This window comes from Rhinolophus sinicus, linkage group LG04 (assembly GCF_036562045.2).
Source record: "Rhinolophus sinicus isolate RSC01 linkage group LG04, ASM3656204v1, whole genome shotgun sequence".
Taxonomy (NCBI): domain Eukaryota; kingdom Metazoa; phylum Chordata; class Mammalia; order Chiroptera; family Rhinolophidae; genus Rhinolophus; species Rhinolophus sinicus.
In genome coordinates, this window is record NC_133754.1 from 45354919 (window position 1) to 45374342 (window position 19424).

General features: G+C 42.0%; 2 protein-coding genes across 2 annotated transcripts in view; one reads left to right on the top strand and one right to left on the bottom strand.

The window, feature by feature from the left end:
- Window positions 1-19424, top strand: part of PCCA (propionyl-CoA carboxylase subunit alpha) — a 356645-nt gene that overhangs the window by 334564 nt on the left and 2657 nt on the right. Inside the window, exons 22-23 of the mRNA XM_019754213.2 lie at window positions 7916-8056; window positions 18944-19021. Of these exons, the coding sequence (XP_019609772.1) occupies window positions 7916-8056; window positions 18944-19021 (219 nt within the window). The remainder of the gene's footprint in view (window positions 1-7915; window positions 8057-18943; window positions 19022-19424) is intronic.
- Window positions 11474-19424, bottom strand: part of GGACT (gamma-glutamylamine cyclotransferase) — a 60683-nt gene continuing 52732 nt past the window's right edge. Inside the window, exon 3 of the transcript XR_012495477.1 lies at window positions 11474-12214. The gene's annotated coding sequence lies outside the window, so the exon portion shown is untranslated. The remainder of the gene's footprint in view (window positions 12215-19424) is intronic.

Here is a 19424-nt window from a genome sequence, read left to right on the forward strand (position 1 = left end):
ATGAAACAGAACGCACATGTTCTGTTTTGTGAGTCTTGTACAATGCATTGTCAACGGACTTGCTTTTGTGGATTCGAAAGTGCCACTTATTCCAGCAAATTACCTTTGTGGCGTATGTACCTGCTTGTTAGACAGCTTGTGGGCACCTGGGCAAAACAGAGGCTGGGCCCTTTTATCGTGGCACACCTGCGCATGGCGTCCCCACAGTGACAAGCACCGGGGAAGTGGCCCCATTAATAGACTCGCTCCTTCAGACGCCCACTGAAGGGCGTCTTCTTCCTGTGGACTGGGAGTGGGGCTGGCGTCCTGCACCGTCGCTGCTTTTCTTTGCTATCACTTTTGGGTCTGTCTTAAGACACAGCGATTTAAATTACAAGGAAGATAACCTCAGTGGAGCACAACTGAGGAAATAAATCCTCTTAAGTATTTATTGGGTTTAATGTTTAATTTTCAATTTTCAGCTCCATTGTTAAGAAAAGCTTCTTAGGATATTAGAACTGGAAAGGCCCTTGCGTTTCTGATTTAAAAAGAAAATTTTAAAAAATTGGGTTGATTTTCATATTATGGACAGACATCCCCATATTTTCCTCTCCAGGGGAAATTGTCTTTTGGGAACAAGCCGGAGATACACACAAACCCTCATTCCTTCCAATGTTAGCCGTAAGGTAGTTCTTCTCTTCTCTAAGGGAACCTTCCCTTTTTTAGCAAGTGTTTTGAAAGATGAGTTGCTGGAGTGGGCTTCATGTATTTTTGTTGTTTTGTTTTGTTGGAATTTTCTTTCCATCTCTATTTTTGTGACTCTTCCCTTGAAAACTCTCCTCCATGCGATTGTTGCTCTTCGTGGTACATTGACTGCTTCCAGCAAAGGACTGAAGTTCACGAACCAACTTAGCAGTAAAAAAATAAAAGCTTGAGTATAAATTGATTCATAAATGTAAGTGGACGAGTGTTGAAAGTGATGTATTATGTCACTGCAACGTATTGACATTATCAATTATATGTCATTAAACAGCTAAACTAGCTGAATGATTTACTTTCTGTTTAACTGCCTTTCTCAATTAAAGGGAGCAAATGCGAAGGAACTGGGACGCAATATCAGAACCCATATATTTTCTTCTGTTAACACCAACATCGCTGACATGCAAAGTGAGGGGGTGGTGTTGGTGTTTTGCTGCGGGCTGTACTGCTCTAGTTTAAATGGTCTAAACAGCGATTAATGATTGGGAGCAGGCCCATATACTGCTTCCACATCTTTTCTTCTGTGCATTTCCATTGTGTCACGTAGCAGCAAGCTTTGGAGCCATTATTTCAGGGTAGTTCACACTATTTATTTTGCTGACATTTTCTTCCATTGCAAGAGCCCTTGATGTTTCTTGATATTTTGTTTTTAAAAAAATATTATTTAGCATAATGATCTAAACGTCAAACTGTTGAATTTGCAGCAGCAATACAGGTGTTCTCATTTCTGCAGTCAGATGTATAAGGGTTATTCCGCATGGTGAAAGGTAGACTGTTGCCCCCAACAAAGAAGCTCTAGACTTTCCCCCCCAAGTTTCAGTGGTGATAACTTGAACCAGACATTTTAGTTTCTTGGGACATTGTTTGATTGTCTTGCAAGTTAATATGGTATTTGTATTTCACAAGGCTGAACTATACACAGTATTTCTCAAATGTGCACTGGCAATAGACGGGTATGTTAACTGACTCTGAAGTTGAAAATTTGAGCCATTAACTAACCTGCTGTATTTGTTCTATGTGTAAAATTTTGTTATAACAGTGCTAATTACTAAGCAGCTGAATTTATGGAAAAGTGCACAGCAGTAATTTGCACCTTACTGGTGCTTTGCTGTTTAAAAAATCGTGAACACATACACAAGGTGCATGCAATTGATTTATGAACTTCCGAAGATCATGTTTCTCTATGGATTTTTAACAGTTGAATTTTATAGCATTTGGTTTCTATATTTGTGCTTCTGAGATGCTCATATTACACCGATAAGAGCTGTTGAGTGCTGAGTAGGACATTTTGAACAGGAAGAGTAGCGTTTTGCAATAAGACTGAAACTTTTAAATTACTGCATGCTTTTATTTATTACTTTTTGCTAGTTTTGGGGGTTGGAGAAGAAAAACGATCTCCTTTCTGGTTCCTTCCTATCGATGTGAAATCATGAACTGGAGTAGTCTGCTGTGTTTTGGTGATGGTGTTAAAACCGTTGCTTCAATGGCAGATGGAAATGGTTCTGTTCTGTTGGATTCACAGCCTGAATAACTGCTTCTACGTAATTAGAGTCTATAACAGACCTACACCAGCAGTTTTGTTCTTTGTTCTGTTGTGTTTTGGTCTGTAACAGCAACTTCAAGTCTTGGGAAAGAATGTATTTTTGCCCTGTAGATGGGTCAGAAACATCTGCTTCAGGTAGTATACAAGTGTTACTTATTAACCCAGGAGCCAAAAACCCAAACAGGGAGTTCTGACTATTTGAAAACTGCACATTCCCTGTTTTTATAAGTGTATATTTAGATGAATTCCACATAACTCTTATTTGGATTTCTGGCAGCCAGGAATTTTTTTTTAAATTTGTGTTTTTTAAAGGGAATGTGAAAAATTAAATTTTCTTTCCCAGTACAAGAAGTTTTTCTGTACTTTTAAGAAATCCTGCTCATAGGCAGAAAGGAAAGGTTTCAAAGGAACCTCATCTCCATATGGTTTTACTTGATAATCCTTTATCCACCGTCTTCAGCTCTCATTCCTTTGCTTTCTTGCCTGTGGCTACATTTCTATCTCTGCATCAATTAGCACAGTGATTTATACAACAAGCAAGCAGTTTAGAGGTAATGGTACACAATTAACATCTCATTCCACCATAAAGGGTATGCTAAATACCCCAGTCATTGCTTTCTCTGCCTGGAATTGAAATAAGTGTTTGTCCTAATTCATATGCTATCTGATGTGAAGTGGGCCTGCTTTGTACTGCGCTACACCATTAATCTAATTATAGATAGCTGCAAATGAAGTGCTGTCTGAGCTGGGAGATTGAAGAAAATAGCCTTTTGTCATTTAGCATGACTCTGTGAAGCAAGATCACACTTTCCAGGGCAATACTGCAAAATGGAAATCTCAATAATATTGCTGCCTGTTGCATCTTTTCTAATTACAACAGCATTGTAAACACGACTGGGCGCTGATATAAATAGAGCTGTAGATATGCTGTCATGTGGGTTGTCGGAGAAAGTCCTCCGAGTGCTGTTGGATTAAATGATGCATCCTGATTGACAGCTACCTTGAGACTGTGTAGATGGAGTTGTCACAGCATTCCGCTAACAGGCTGCTCTGGTGACTGCCGCTGCGCGAGGCTTTCACTGCTGTCTGCTCGGTTCACCTTCTTTGCCTGGGCTGTACCTCCAAAAGAAGGACAGCCACAGGCTTCAGTTCTGTATGTTTCCAGTATTGTTTCTTGGAGGTTCTTGTCGGTTTGGTTTTGTTAGTCCTGAGGTCGAAGTAGAGGGGAATGTATTTTGCCTGGCTTTGAACCCTTGTTTTGTTTTTCCTCAAGTGTTAATTGTGTGTCTCACAAAGAATTTAGGCAAGGAAGAGAAGGTTGGATTACATTTGTGATCCCACCTAAGTGTTTTACTTTACATCTAGTGTTTTTCTCTATATTTTTGACATGCTGATGTTTGTAAAGATGTTATTGTTGCAGCTAGTCATTTCTGTCCCTTTAAAAACGCTGATAGTCCCCCCAGCCCCCCCTCACGTTAGGAAAGTAGACTTTGAGGGGAGTATTTGACTATTAGGTCTCAGTGCTACATGGTGAAAATGAAGACAGCTTAATGTCAGAGATTCTTGGGTCCAGAAGGTGTAAAACTTAGAATAAGAAGAGCTCCTTGTGTTTGAAGAAATGGATTGGCCATCTCACTGAGTGAGGGCCAATGAACAGTATATGGCCAATGCTTCAGGCTGTTAAGATAATTGACGTAAAATAATTCACAGTGAAGGTTCATCTTCCAAGGTTCATCATTTACACTGACTCAATATTGACTGAGATGGCTCCAGTTGACATGAAAAAATATTATAGTTAATCAACTGTACATGTCCTCATTGTTACTGGAAGAATGATGTAGAAACGGAAACCAGAGCTATCCTACTTTCAGAGGAACAAAGCTAGAGGCTTGGGAATCACAACTGAGAAATGTATGTAAAGCAAACCAGAAGTACTCAGCTTGCAAGGAGCCCAGAGACCCCTGAATCATACAAACCCATGAGCATGTGGGGTGTGTTAAATCGCTGGTGAATCTGAAGGCCTTTGAAAGAAGCATGTGGGTTTAAATTCCATAAAGAGATCCATGCACTGAACTCAAACAGACACCAGCAAGATGGTGTTTCTTGTGAGCCTCTGAGAGGAGTGCATCCGAAGTGAGGGTGGCTCCACCCTCTGGGGAGGCGGGAGCTGTGTGTGTTTACAGCACAGGTGATGTGTCCATTTGCGGGATGTTTCTGTTAACTAAGTCTGGTTCAAAAGCATCTATTGCTCCGAAACCATGACTGGCTCCCTCCTCTCTGAGCAACCACGGTGCTCTGCTCCCACCTGTATGTCTTGCGTCAGGTTCCATGTTAAGAGCTGTATGTTAACTGTTAAAACAGTTCCATGTGTTCTTTTTAATTGTCCATCTCTTGTAACTTTTCTTCCTAAGCCTTTCGTGTCTTGTATGATTCCCTTTTCTTTCTTTCTTTTGAATTTTTTTGGGGAGAGATTTTCTTGCTAGACATGGTTTTACATTGCAGACACCATAAAATCAATTTGCTTAGAGATGTGGGCGGGGTCATTTTACCATAATTAGATGGTTAGATAACACCTCCTTCCCTCCCGTTATTGTCTACATGGATTGAGGAGCATAGCCAGGCTCAGCCCACAGAGAGCACCTGTTCTACTTACACAGTGAGGTGTGTTTTTCAAGAACTTATTAATTTGACTGTGGTTTGGAGAGCACTTCCCTAAACCCACAGAGTGAGGTTCCATTTACTGACGACTCACAGCTACTGGAGCAACACGCAGCTTCTAATCCCTCAAGCAGACGTCTTGCATGACCTTGCAGGGTGAGGACCTTCTGGCTCCTTCTAGGACTGTACTTCCCTGTCCTGTCAACTAGCCTTTGAAATCTGGAACTCCCACCACCAAAACATCAAGTTCGTGGTTTGTCTGCTTGAAAACAATAACAACAGCTTAAAATCAACACTCTCCAGGGAAGTTTTACAGAACCCATTAGGAATATTTAAATGCCTAGCATAAAACCAAACTCTGCACGCGGCATAGGGCATTTTCCTGAAATCTCTCAACTAGTTGGCTGCTCTGCCCGTGCCCCCTAAGAATTCAGAGAAAACAATAAATAGCAGTTTTGATCATAAGCTTTGAAAGCCCTGGTGTACATTCTTAAATGACTTCTTTTCTGGGGCATCAAAAAGCTTTTACGGTTCTCACCAGGCAATTCATTCTGATGGGCCCATATGCTGCACTCCGTTTCGATCCCATCCTGGCAAGCGCCCCCGTGTACGCTGCACAGGCGGGCGAGCCAAGAGGTTGTTTTAAGAAGGCGTGTTTGTGTGGGCACGCTGAAGGGGTCAGGACAACATCAAAGGTAACCTTAAAAAGAGAACCCTCTTGCTGCCTCCTCTTTTTATATTCAGAAAGGTCATTTCTAAGCCAACTACTTGCAACAAGGCGTCTCCTGAGGCATTTACCCCGTTGTTATTTTTCGCTTGTGATTACAATAAGTCGCTTATCCCCCAAACAGATTTAAGAACAATAAACAAATACAAAAGGAAAAGGAACATCTCATCAATAACAAAGACTGCATCTAAAGGCATTGAGTTTTGTGACTCTTTTACATCTCTTTCCAAGCAAAGCAGGAGTCCTACAGGGAAAGGAATCCAAAAGATATGAACATTAAAAAAATAGTAAAAGGATCCAGTTTTAGTCAGGATCTTGTCATTTCTGGGGAGAAATGGAGCTTATGACAATCTTCGTGCTTTATTTATATTAAGGCTTGTTTGTGATATAGTTAAAATTAGTTTTTAAGGGTATCTGTCCGCTGTGGTGAAACGTGATAAATTATATTATCCTCAGTGTAGAAAGCTACTTCCCCTGAATTTGGAGTTCACATTTTGAAGTCAAATTGTGCAAAAAAAATAAAATAAAAAAAGATCTGTATGCTACACTGAAAACTAGACAGCTGGGCCCAATGCTGATCACTCACGGAAAAGAAGCCGCTCAGGGCGACGCCAGCTAGAAAAGTAACTTTCCTATTGACTCTGATGCTTCTAGTGGGGTTGGGTTTTCTAAGACACGCAGATCACAGATACTAAAACTGTGCAATTTCATACAATTATATTCTCCCTCTCTCTATCCCCCCCCCCCCCGCCAATAGATTTAATGAAGGACTTTGAGGTACAATTCCTTGTTGATAAATAGTCCCTCTGCCCAGGATGTTATTAGACTGACAGCAGAATGCACTCTCCTTGCTTTTCCCCCTTGCCACTTATGACTCAGATGCATTTTAATAGGAGCAAAAAGCTTTTATTTGCACTGTAATTTCACTTAAGGATCATATCCTTCAAAAACTGGCAGACACTTGTATGTCTGGATTGCAAAACACACACTCAGGAGTAAAGAAACGTGCAGAAGACATTATTATTCAACCTGTCACAGCATTGTAAATCTGCTCTGAACTTAGGCCATCAAAGCTCTTCCTTGGGGCCCCCCCACCCCTTTTTAAATAGGCCCTGTAAGGAGCACACTTAGAGATTTCTACTGTCCCTGTACTGAATTAAAGGATGAATGCTATTTTTCTCCTGTGTCTCTGCCATCCTGGTGCCCACAGGAGGCTTTGAGTTACAGCAGCTTTTTTGAACAAAATGGAGGTGCCTTGATGCTGCGTCTGTCTACCCAAGGGAAATGTGATCTGGTAGGAATCCAAAAATCTTCAGGTGGTCGTTCATACTTCACCAACTAACACTTCCTCAAACTATTTTATCTCGTTTCTGTTTGGATAGACCAAACTGAGGCTCATATGTTTATTCACAGAGATCTAGCATTTTTTTCCTGCTGGACAGAAATTCTCTATTAGAAATGTTCTGTTTGACCTGCCTTTAGTGTGCCCCTAATTGTCTGAGAGCCACCTACAGACGGGGCCGTTAAAATGCTTAGCTGTGCAATTGTTTTCTTGCAGCGGTTTTAAACTCTGGATATTATTGTTCATTGATACAGAAGATAGTCTCATTATATTTCATCTGTATCTACCCTAACCATCTTGTTACAGAAGACTATGTAATTCTGTACCTAAAAAGAAAAGCTAACATTTTCAATCGTGAATATAACATTTCATATCACAGGAAAAAATTTGTATTTTAAGTATTATTTTGCACAAAATGAACACTGACATCCTTTGTCTTAACTTATTGATACGTAGTACAGCAGCTCTCTTGGGAGTGGGAAATTAGAGACAGCAGTCTGCTGCCATCTACTGGTGTGTTTTCACAGTCACCCCCTTTTTCCGTTTGGCTGACCCAGCTCATGGAACTTGCGTTAATTGGAATAAGTTTGTAAGTGGTGAAGGGAATACAAGGAAAATTCTCACTGTTTTCTTTACCAAGTTTTCAGATGTTTTTGTTCATGATACAGGATAATGACTATTTATCACTAATTAATTACTGGAGGAGTTCTTTCAAGAAATTTCTTGAATAACTGGCTCATAACATATGCCAGACACAGACTAACATATTTTGGTTTTTGTACTATTAAAAACCATGTGACTTCAAAGGTGTTATAAATTTAAACGCTAAAAGCTGAGTCTGAATGAATGCTACTTTTGAGGAAAAGTTCGTCACTGAAACCCTTTTATGTTTTTTTTTTTCTTTAAGTACAAGGTGCATATCTTAACCAAACTTGCCGCAGAATTGAGCGAATTTATGCTGGAAAAAGTGGTTGAGGACACAAGCAGTATCCTTCGCTCCCCGATGCCTGGCATGGTGGTGGCCTTATCTGTCAAGCCTGGGGACATGGTAAGGAGAGTGCCTGTTGGGGGTGGGGGGGAAACCGAAGCGTGGTCATGTCCTGTGCAGTTCTTTCTTGAGTCATACTACCTCTACCAAACAGCGAAATAGCTTTTGTGCATTCTTGGTCTGTTGCACATTTGATTTCGGTTAGTAACAATATCTGAGTGCCTCTCCCCTCAAATGATCTGGAACTGGAGCAGAAATAAGGCCGGATTCACTCTGTTATTTGGCAAATTTAGAGTTTCAAGAAGTATTTTATTTAAAATTTTGATTTACTCTCTACTTCTCTGTGCTTGAAGAACTCAAGCTAAAAAGTAACCTTCTGATGTGGAACTTTCTGCATGATTTTTGAAAGAAATGGGAAAGGAACTAAGGAAAGTTAATTCTGTAATCTGTGTGGTACAGAGCACTTCTGTAGCTTGATAAATAAAATTTAGGATCACAGTTCAAAGGTTTTTATCTTGACCCTGTGACATTAAGGTACAAATCAAAGTTATATTAGTATTTCCATGCATGTTCAGTCTAAAGATAATATGCTGTGGATAAATTGGTAGGATACGTGCATTTTCTTAGAGCACTGTTAGAAATCTCTATTGATTAGCAACAAAAGTAAAAAGAAAATAATTAAAGATATAAACAGAAGATTTCTAGGGGCACTTAAGTACTTGCATTTTTATTTATGTACCAGAAAACAACACCCAAACATGATAATCCTTAGTGAATGATATGGTAATTCCATTTTTATCTCACCTAGGTCATAGGAGTTTATATATTTTCCTGTAAAAATTATATTAACATTGCCTCTGTATTTCTTTATTAACATAAAGTTGAGGAAAAACTCATGAAGTTGGCATTAGCTTCTAGAAAAGTATTTACAATAAATGAATAGTAAGAAAAATGATCCTTTTCAGTTGTTTGAATGATTAGCCCTGAAATTGACATATGATGTATGTGTTGAATATAGGGGAGGGGTTCGCCTTGTAGTTCTTAATTCTAAAGATTAGGGTCATAAGACGATACACAGAGCATGCCAAAAAAATCTGTACACATTTTCTAAGAAAGGGAAAAAACTATTAAAATTGTAATACTCAATATACACCAATAACAAAAGATGAATACAAGTCACGTTTGACTTCTGCAATTACAAGAGGTGCTCAAAGTGGTTACCATCAGCGTCCAGATACTTCTGATTACGGCGAACTACTGCTTGAGCAACGTTGACCAAAGTGTCCACTTGTATACGTTTTATTGGCACCCCCGGTATCTATATAGCTCCTTGGCCTTGACAGTAAGCACACATCCACTCACATACTACATTATCAGAGCAGTCAGTGGAATCTTCTAGTGACTAGAAGTGTAGGTTGGTAACCAGTGTGAGGGATTTATTTTTTTTGTTTTTTCATTTTCCATCTTAAGGTTTGTCTGGAAGCCACATAGGTTGTATACTGCCATCCTGAGCTTGTCAGTCCTAGTTATGTGGGTTTAATTATAAAATCACATGTGTGCTTTAAAAAAAACGTGTTTAACTGCAATCCTTACTTTTCCAGCACCTGAGTGAGAATCTGAGTGGAGGGAGGAAGGGAGGGAGAGAGGGAAGGAAGGAGCAGAGGCTTCAGACTGCAGTCTTGCTGCTCCATTGACACCAGCCCCCCAGGGCAGAGAACAGGGAGCTCGCAGCCTTCTGCTTTCCCCTCGTCTAGTTTCTCCAGATACTGCGTAGAAGGGTTTAGCCTTCATGCTTTCCATTTCCTGGTTACTAATTTAATGTGGGAAAGCAGGGCACTTAGTAAAATGGAACAATGTGGTGTCAGTCCTTGGTTCATTGGGGTAGCTCAGATATTGAAAGCTGCCATCAGTAATTAAATGTGGGTATTCAAGAATGGTTTAATTTGAGAACTGACTGGGCCTCTATTTTATGTATTCCTTTAAAGTCAGAATACATGATTGGGTGGGGTGCCCTAGGGACAGCACCTCATCCCTGCGGCCTTCACCTCACTTACAAATGCTCTGCTCAGCACGCCTGTGCCTAGGCTGGCCCGGGAGGGCACGGGCTTGCTTTGATTCCTCTTTCCAGCTTCCAGCACCGCTTCTGGTCCTTGCAGAACTTCCTTTTATAGTCTGTGTCATTGTGTTTTGATAAAACTGTTTTCTCTTATTATTTGTGAAAAATGTCCCAAACCGCTAATACCTAAACCAAATGGAGGGTGAGACGCGGAATCGTCGGCTCTTATAACAACTTGTATTGTTATATCTGCCTTGTGTAATTAAAACACGAGAAACTTTCCTTGGACCAAAGGCATGGCACTTAGTTGAGGCCGTTATAAGAAAATAATGCTTGTAACTTTTAAGTTTTGCGGTTTAAAATTATTTTAACACTGCAGGGCATGTTGTGGTGCTCTCAGCAATAACAATAGCTGAGCCAAGGTTCCACTTTTATCAGTAGGAAGAGAATGGAATCAATCATTCTGTATTTTCAAGCAAAACAAGCACCTAAAAAACAACTAAGGAACTACAAGTATTCTATTTTTCTTTGAAATGTTATTTTTTATAGTTTAAATTCCAGTTATCTGTAATTTTTATATTTAGCTGAGTAAAACTTGACGGATCTTAGAAGGGTGGGCCTGGCAATAATGTGTCACAAAAGTGTCACATAAATAATAACAAATCTGTTTTGTGACATAAACAATTTTAACTGAGTTAAAACCTCAGGACAAAATAATCTGGGTGGCGTTTTAAAAGTAATAAATGCACTCAGAGAGCTTACTGGGGAAAGGTCTTCGCCTCTCTCATCACAGAAACTGGATTTTACGCTAAGTGCTTAGTTCGTGTTCACACAGCAAAAATCCCTAATACTTTTCAGTGTCTATTACATCTTATTTAACATTAAATGTGGTGATAAACTCGGTTTTCTAATGATTATATAATAGCCTTTTGAATATGTGTGGGGGGGGATTCTCGTTCATAAACAATAGAATGCAAACAAGAAACAAAGTAGAACTACATTATGAACATCTAGAGTCACAGATTTTCTTCAGAAAACAATTGATAAAATAACTTTTATATGCCTTCTGAAAATATTCTTAATGACTGATTTTCATTTCATTTCGAAAAACACCCATTTTTCTGTACATTGAGTACTGTCATAAACTGGGCACACTTCCATAATCAAAGTTAGCGTTTTTATAACTTGTTTGAATTATTAAAACTTCTGTGCATTACACTTACAGCTACTGAATTTGTTACACAATATTCATTTGACTTTGAAGTATAAAATAAAGTCATTATGAGCGCATTTTTTTGTTGGCCTTTTGATATCAGAAACAAAACAAAAAATACAAATAAAGATGAGGCAACCCAATGGGGTATTTTGATACTGCATTTAATTGAGATTCTTTCTAGTTATGTTGAGATTCTGCAGTCATCGCAGATTTACATCAGAAATATTCATCTTATTTAATATATCAAAAATTAAGTGAGACGTGAACCGGGAGCAGGCTGTATACCATTTACATTTCTTTCTTTCTTAATTATTACTTTGTGACTTATTATATTGTGAAAGCAGGTGAAATAATAGATTAACATTAAGTACCTGTTGGTGGTTTTTCTTGCCATTTAGTCTGTCAAGCATTAGTAAGACAGACTGGAGTATTTTTGTGGGGCCAAGAGGAGAACTGACCTTAGCAGCAGGTAACTAGGTGTTTGGGACTGTTGTCAGACCAAAAAAAAAAAAGAAGTATACTATAAAATGCACCAGTGCAAACATAAAATTTGGGATCAGTAATAGGAGTACAAGCCAGTTTTTGCCCTGATGTTTTTCTGCTCCCTGCGTGTATGAGCCTCTCCAGGGAGATGGATGGCCACTGCTCACCAGACACAGGTGCCCTGTTTCAGCCCATGATAGCACTCCTCCCCTCAAGACCATTGGTAATTGAGCTTAGAGATGATCTTGGAGAAACCTCAAATAAATTTGGTGAGAGGCCTTTATTTTTCATTTCTTGAAGAAGCAGGATTTGAAACCGCTTTGCATTTCGGTATTCCAGGTGAGCGTGGTTGGATGGGGCCTCCTGACGTGCGTATCTGGCAGTGACTCGTATCAGTAACAGCATCTTTCCCTGGCAGAGGACCTGGCCTGGCTGTTTGATGGATTTTCCAGTTTCTGGATACCTTGATTTACAATCATAAAATAATTGCAATAATTAAATTTACATATTTTATAGCAGTGGTTATTCAAGCAGTTTACTTGACAAGATGCCAGTTTTTCATCCAAACCTCAGATTGTATTCCACAGCATGTATAAATAGATTCATGCATTTATTAGTAGTTTTAAACTTTAAATTATGAAATACTACAACATACAGAAAGTTATGGAGATAAGGACAAGTACTCATATGCTCTCTGCTCACCTTTCCCACAGCTGCTTCCCATTTTATTTAACAATAAAACACTGCTTGTACAGTGAACTCACCCTGGGGCCTCTCCCCAAATTCTTGTCCTGCCTTCTTCAGATGTCAAGGCAGTCCCAAATTTGGCCTTTTTATATTTTCCAGGTAACATTCACTTTTAAACATTAGGGGTCATTTTTGTTGGTGGTAACAATTTGGGAAGTTTTACAATTTAACTTGATAATTATCAATATAAGAGAAGATATTTTTATAGATCAATCAATAAATATTCTTCTAGGCGAGTCTTCTACAAATTTGGCATTTGATTTTATTGTTCAAGGAATGATCTACTTGGGATAATAGGGTATAGGGGATGCTATCCTTGTTTAAAATAGTTTTGAAGACAACAGTTCTCAACCTTACCAAGATTCAAAACATTTTTTGTCACCCTTTTGCAAAAGAAAAAGAAAACCATTCACTGACTCCTTCAAAAGAGGGTATCTCACAAAGGTAGAGAATCTAGACTGATTTTGTAAAGATATTATAAATGACATCAATTTTAACTAGTTCTCTTTGTAACTAAAGGCTTTGGCTCCGTTTTACGCATAAGTTAACTTAGAGGGCAGCAGGGTGTAATGTTTTTCTTCATTTTAAGGAATTTTAAGAAAAACTGGACTCGTTTTATATGGGTCACAGCTCTGTCTTCTTTCCCCAGCCTCTCAGCGCCCTGCTTCAAGACCCACTGCACAACTCCAGGGGGGCAGCTCCAGGAGAGGGGCAGGGGTGAGCGTGGGCAGACGTGCGGACCCCACGTCCCCCAGAGCCAGCTCCTTGGTCTTGTATGTTACCTCGTGAGTGAAGCAGCTGGTTCACAACCCCATTAAAGGACGCCTTAGACTGGAGATAAGGGTTTGGCGGCATTTCTGTCACCTGCTTTCTCTTTGTAATTTGATGATGGTTCCTTCCGTCATTGCTTAAATACGGCACGACCTCCCGGGGTGTCTTCTCCCTCCCTCATTACATGAAGATGTTGGGATGTGAATGCACACTTCTTCTTTAGAAAATATCAGGGGATATTTATAAACCAGCCTATCTTACCAACTCAGAAAGAGGAAGTTGCTATAATCAGATTCTAGCAGTGCCTTTTAACCAAATCTGAGATGCCTTTTTCTTATGGCTGTTAACTGCGTCTGTCTTCAGATCTAAGGGCTTTAAAATGCATTGCATTCAGGCACCTGTGTTCTAAGTAGAACAGCCTTTAAAAATGTAATTGAAGGATTTTCACTTTTGTGGAGTCGTCAGCAGGATTGATATTGATCCACGCTTTCGGGTGGCCCGGTGCAGCAGAAGGGGAGACTGCAGCGGGCCGGTAAGCCCTCCGAGCCTTCTGTCTAATTTGGCAGAAAAATACAGAATGTAGGACAACAAAAGAAGGCTTCTTTTTCCATAAAAATTCTTCCTCCCACACACCCCTCTTCCCCAAAAAGGGGACTTAATTTTTCAGCTGCACGCAGTGATTTGGTGCTCACTCTTGCATTGAAACAGTTGCTGTCTGAACAGGCAGGAAACAGTTTTCTTTTAATTGCTGAAATCATTCGGAAGTGCTTCACGCCCTGCTCCTATACAGCAGATGCTGTGCATTAATTGGCCTGCGTAGAAGTGACCCAGGGTTCCTTGCAGCGGGCCCAATTTTAGGCAGAGGGTTTAAATAGCTTATTTATTATTTTGTATAATCTGGCGTACATTATGTGCTCCTGCACGTGCCGTATTTCATGGTCTGCAGTTTCTAATGTCATGTGGGTTTCAAAACCTGTGTTTCTCTGGTAATGTACTAGCAGCAGGTAAGCTGAAAATACCATCCATCAGGAGCTAATTTTTTATCCAGATACTCCAATGACTGATGAACCTGTCTTTTGTATGAATGTTTAGCACAGTAGAAAGCCATATGCCACTGGCACAGTTTCCTATGCATTCTTTACCGTTGCTGGAGAGTAGGCTTACAGGGGGAAAAACCCTCCCTGCCATTTCTGTCCTCTTGCCTATATTTAAAGGATAACACCTTTAAAACAGCGCAGGTTTCGGATGACAAAAGCGGGTAGGCGCCGCCTTAAAGGAAATCTGACTCCCCAAATCATTTTCTTTATCAGAAATATGACTGCACACTCTTAATAGGGAACCTTGTTTTGTTACTCCCCGTCTGTTCAAAACAGACCTTAGCCCATTAGAAGGGCCTCCCTTGTGTGGGAAGACCACAGCTGTTACTGTAAATCTCATCCCGTCACTGTATCACCCCCATTTTGTGGCTCTGAAGGATGAAATTGAGAAATGGAATACTGTGCAGTCATCCTTTACATCTCCAATTTTAGGCCTTTGCCATCATTTTCATGCTTTTATTCCAAATCAAATAACATTAGTGAGCTACACCACCTTCTGATGAGTATCTGGTACTGAGCACAGCTTTCGGGTCTGTACTTCTGGGGGCTTCCTTTTATGTTTGGTGGAGCTCTTCCCTCCTCCTTTCTGTACTTTCTCTTCCTTTGAGCTTTCTCCCTGTGTTCGCAATCTGAATGATACAAGTTGCCAAATGTGTCCCAGTGTTAGCATGTTTTCCAAGAGCGACATGTGCAGGAGAAGGTTCTGTGTCTTTTAATCTTTGGGGAAGGAGTGGAGTGAACTTGGTAGAAGGATATTGGGAGCTTTAATCAGAAATAAGAAGTGTTTTAAATCATTAGCACAACAAAGCATACTATAAGCTTGAAGATAAAAGTCTCTGGGGAAAGAGTCCTCTGAAAATAAATGGAACTTGATAGATTTCCATATCATTTATAACTTCCCTTAATTACACTTGGAAGACTTGCCAGTAAAACTGGAAAATTGGCAGCCTATATCCATTAGAGTCATTTTGCCCACCATGGCAAGCAGCTGGCTTTACTGGATTTTATTTCCCATCACTCACAATTAATCATCAGCTGGAGATGTCTGAAAGTCTTCGGCACGGAGCGGTGCCGGTGACATTCAGGCCTCCTAAACGTGCTAAAATCTGCTGAGTAAATGGGCCGAGTCTTCCCTCCAGCTTCCTCATTTTAGGGCAAGGCAGGCACCAGCTTAATGAGTGCGCTCTGATAATCGGATGCGAATGTGAACCCTGACCCTGGTCGAAGGAGGGCATGCAATCAGCCGGATGAAAGATAGAGGATTCAGGCCTCCAAACTACACCAACTGGACACGGAGCTGAGAATTGCATCAGGCTGACGAGGTTTATCAGAAAGACTTGTGAGGCTTGTGACCATTTTGTAAGCTGAACGTTGGAGACCTCCTGTCACAATCATTAAGTCTTTATCAGAGGAGTCACAAGTGTTAGAGAAGTGTACGTGCACAAACCCTTCAGTGGCAGTGCCCTCACCTGTGAGCTGAGGGAAACTGAACTTAGGCACCCTGTGTGCTCGCTCACTCAATGCTTATGCTTTCCGAGCACACAGGGAGATCCGGGAGGCGCTGCCACTAGCTCCCCAAGCTCCAGGAGGAGAGGGGAGCCGGCACCCCTGGGACACGGAGGCTTCCAAACGGTTGCGGTGAGAGGCCTGTGTAGTGCCATCTCAGTATTGTTGGAACTGGAGCCCACGTGGGGCCCAGCCGGCCGGTGGGCCCCCCGCCCCAGTTACAGCCCCGTCTGCATTCGTTGCTGGATGGTTTGTATCATACTGACTTCTTTGACTTGGATTTTTGAGGGATGAAATAACTTGAGTTTAGATCAAGTTCATGTGTGTATACATGTGTGCTTGGGTACGTATAAAATGATTCTATTGACCAAAACATCTCTCTCTATTTTGTGGGGTGAAGGAACAACTTCCAAGAGTTCTTTCTCTTTTAGGGACGAATGAGTGTAAACAATACAAAACAGATTGCTATAAGTGAACAGAGAGAAAGAACTGATTAAATTTTCATTCACAGCTAAATAATAGAACCAGCAGACACATGGAAAGGAACTAGGGAGAGAAAACAGGAATGAAAAGGAAGAGGGAGCTGCGAGGATGGAATCCTGCCATTCAGTGCCGTGCTGTGGGTCTGGCAGACGGGCGGTCACTTCAAATCCAGAGGCACTTTCTTTGAAGTCCTTTTAATCAAATTGCCAGAGTCACACAATCAGAGAGAAGGGAGCATTGTAACTTTGGGACTTTCCCACCTCTCCAAATTATCTTTGGCTAAATCAGAGGTTTTGTTCTTCTGCTTAATGATTGGGGACCTATCACTTGCAGTCCCTATATATTACCCATTTACAAATCACACGCTACAAGCACACAGAGCCAGCCACGGAAAATGGTCAGTGGGCAGCGACAGCGGGCCCCACAGGCTCCGGCAGACCCTGGTCTAACCTCCAGTGTGGCTGGCCCGAGCCCAGCCATCCTTCCACGTGCTTCCTACACTGTCAGGTTGGCCCATGTTCTCTAGCGTGACCATTGGAAAGCTTCTGGTTCATTGCTTTTTCATATTTGCATTAACTGTGAATTCACTTACTTGAAGCTCCCATGAAGAAGCAGTGAGGGGCGCTCTGGTCAGCAGATGCCGAGCAGTGAAGTGGGCTGAGCCCCTGCAAAGGGGCAAGGTGGTGCCCACCTATGAGAATCCCATGGGGCTGAGTGCGGGGAGATGAGGGCTCTGAGCAAGCCGGGCTCTCAGACCCCGCAGAGGAAGCCTGGCTGGGTGGAGGGTGGGAGCAGGCACACACGGGCCCCATGGTCGGCACTCATCCATCTGTGAAGGAAAAGAGCTACCAGAGCCCTGAGGTGGAGAGCTGACTACTAATTGTTAGGTGGAATTTCCATTGTTGGATTTCAGATCCATTTCCCAGAAAGTCATGCTGGTCCTGTTGCCAGAATGCCCAGTCCGTGGGCTGAGATGCAGTTTCCTGAGGCCAGCTCTGGACCCTCAGCCTCTAGGTCCACCAGGGTTTTGCATGTGGAGCTAAATGGCAGGTGCTACTCTGGGGAACTTGCCCTTCTCCCATCTTGTCTGGTCCCTGCCTGCCACTGGAAAGAGAAACAAGAAGGCTCTGAAATACCAACTCGAGGGAGTAACTGTTCTGACACCGGACACCCGCATTGTTTTTGAGCTGCCCTCACTTCTCTCCCTCTGCATGTTGAAGAACAGCAAGTTTTGAAGAACAGCCCTTGTGAGTTGACTCTTCACTCTCCATGGAATGCAGATGCCAGGTGAAAACGAATCAAAAAGGGCAGCAAGCACAGTGCTTCAAGCCCAGCTCTCCAGCAGTCTCCTCCGTGCCAGCTCCGAAGCTTTGGCATCTCCTCTCTTCCTATGTTTCTGTGCCAGGAGAAAGCAGCCCACCACCTGATCACGGAGGAAAGGAATGCATAGGGCTCAGGCAGTCCCACTGCCAGCAAGACAGCTTGTGCCCCGCGGGGGGTCGGGAGGGGGGCTTGGAGATCATCTGGGGATTTCAGGAAAGAACATTCTCCAGGCGCTTGTGCGACACTGGACGAGCACAGCCACAGTGGGGTGAGTGTCCAGGAGCCCCACACTAGATGCCCACCAGCACCCCAGATAGCTGCTGGTTACTCTGGGAAATTCAACTCTCCCTTATCAAAGACTGGGAGACTTTTTCACAAAGAGAAGAGGAAAAATCACCCCAGCTCCTTGGTGCTTACCCATCAAGGGCAGAGAAAAGAGAATAAACAGAACAGGTTTTAGTCACAGCTGACTCCTGGGTGGAAGCCCCAGGTTTAGCCCCAGGGGTTTTTACCCAGCTCCGCATCAGAACATGAAGCTTGAGCCCATGCCCGCGGGTATCCGTGCAAGGAACGGGCACAGCTCCCGATAGCATCCCCTGCACTGGAAGATGCTTTCTGGGAGCCCCCTCGCTGTTGGTATTTGGCATGTCTTGAAAAGGTTGGGACAGTGGTCCCCGGGGCTCGGATGTTTGGTTGTTTCCAGCTCCCCAGAGCTGTAGATAGAAACTCTACGTTTTGGTAACAGCTTTACGAGATAAAAATTCACATACAATTAAAAGTCTGCACTTCAGTGGTTTCAGCCTATTCACAGAGTAATGCAGCCACCACCACAGTCAATCTTGGAACATTTTCTTCACCCTAAAGGAAACTGTGTACCCATCAGCAATCACTCCCCTTCTTCCCTCAGCCCCTGGAAACCACAAACCTTTGTGAGTGTAGAGATTTGCCAATTCATTTCATACAAATGGAAACTTGTGGCAAAGGCAGATTCAGAGATTCACAGGGGAGGCCCCACAACCCGCAACCCCCGATCCTCCAATATCAGGGATTTTTTTCTGATGAGACTTAGTGACAGCAGAGGGGATGGCCTTTCTCTGCTGTCCCTCAAAGATGAACTTGGAATATGAAGTATTTATTAAAGGTTGTTGCTGCTGTTTGGATCAAATTTCTGCATGTTTGACAAAGAATCTCTTCATGGCTTCACTCTTGAGCATTGTCGCAAAATTAGAATGCTTGTAAAACTTCTGCCCATTTTTATTTTCCAGGTATCAGAAGGTCAGGAAATTTGTGTAATCGAAGCCATGAAAATGCAGAACAGTATGACAGCGGGGAAAACCGGCAAGGTATGTCCCCAAGTTCTCGCCAGCCCACGCCGAATCTGTGACAGGAAGCAGAACTTCCACTTTTGAATCTTGGGTGGTTAGGCCTGAAAGGGACCCTAGAGGTGATCCCTTCCCACCTGTCCCTCCTGCAGACGAGGACACAAGATTGGGAGCTCATTTCACCCTGTAATGCTGCGTCCCTGCCTCCTGGAGAGAAGGCCTTGCAGGAGTGGATGATGTTCAGGTAGCCAGAGAACAATTGTTCTTCACCCTAATGTCTTTCAAATTAAAGGGTCTTTCATTTTTAATGTTTACATCTGTCTTAGAGGCACTTAGTTATCTGAGACTTAGGTGACACAGCAGGAAATGGTTTTAGAGATTGCAAAAATTAATGTAACTCTTCAAGATAATTTCTCCACAAAGA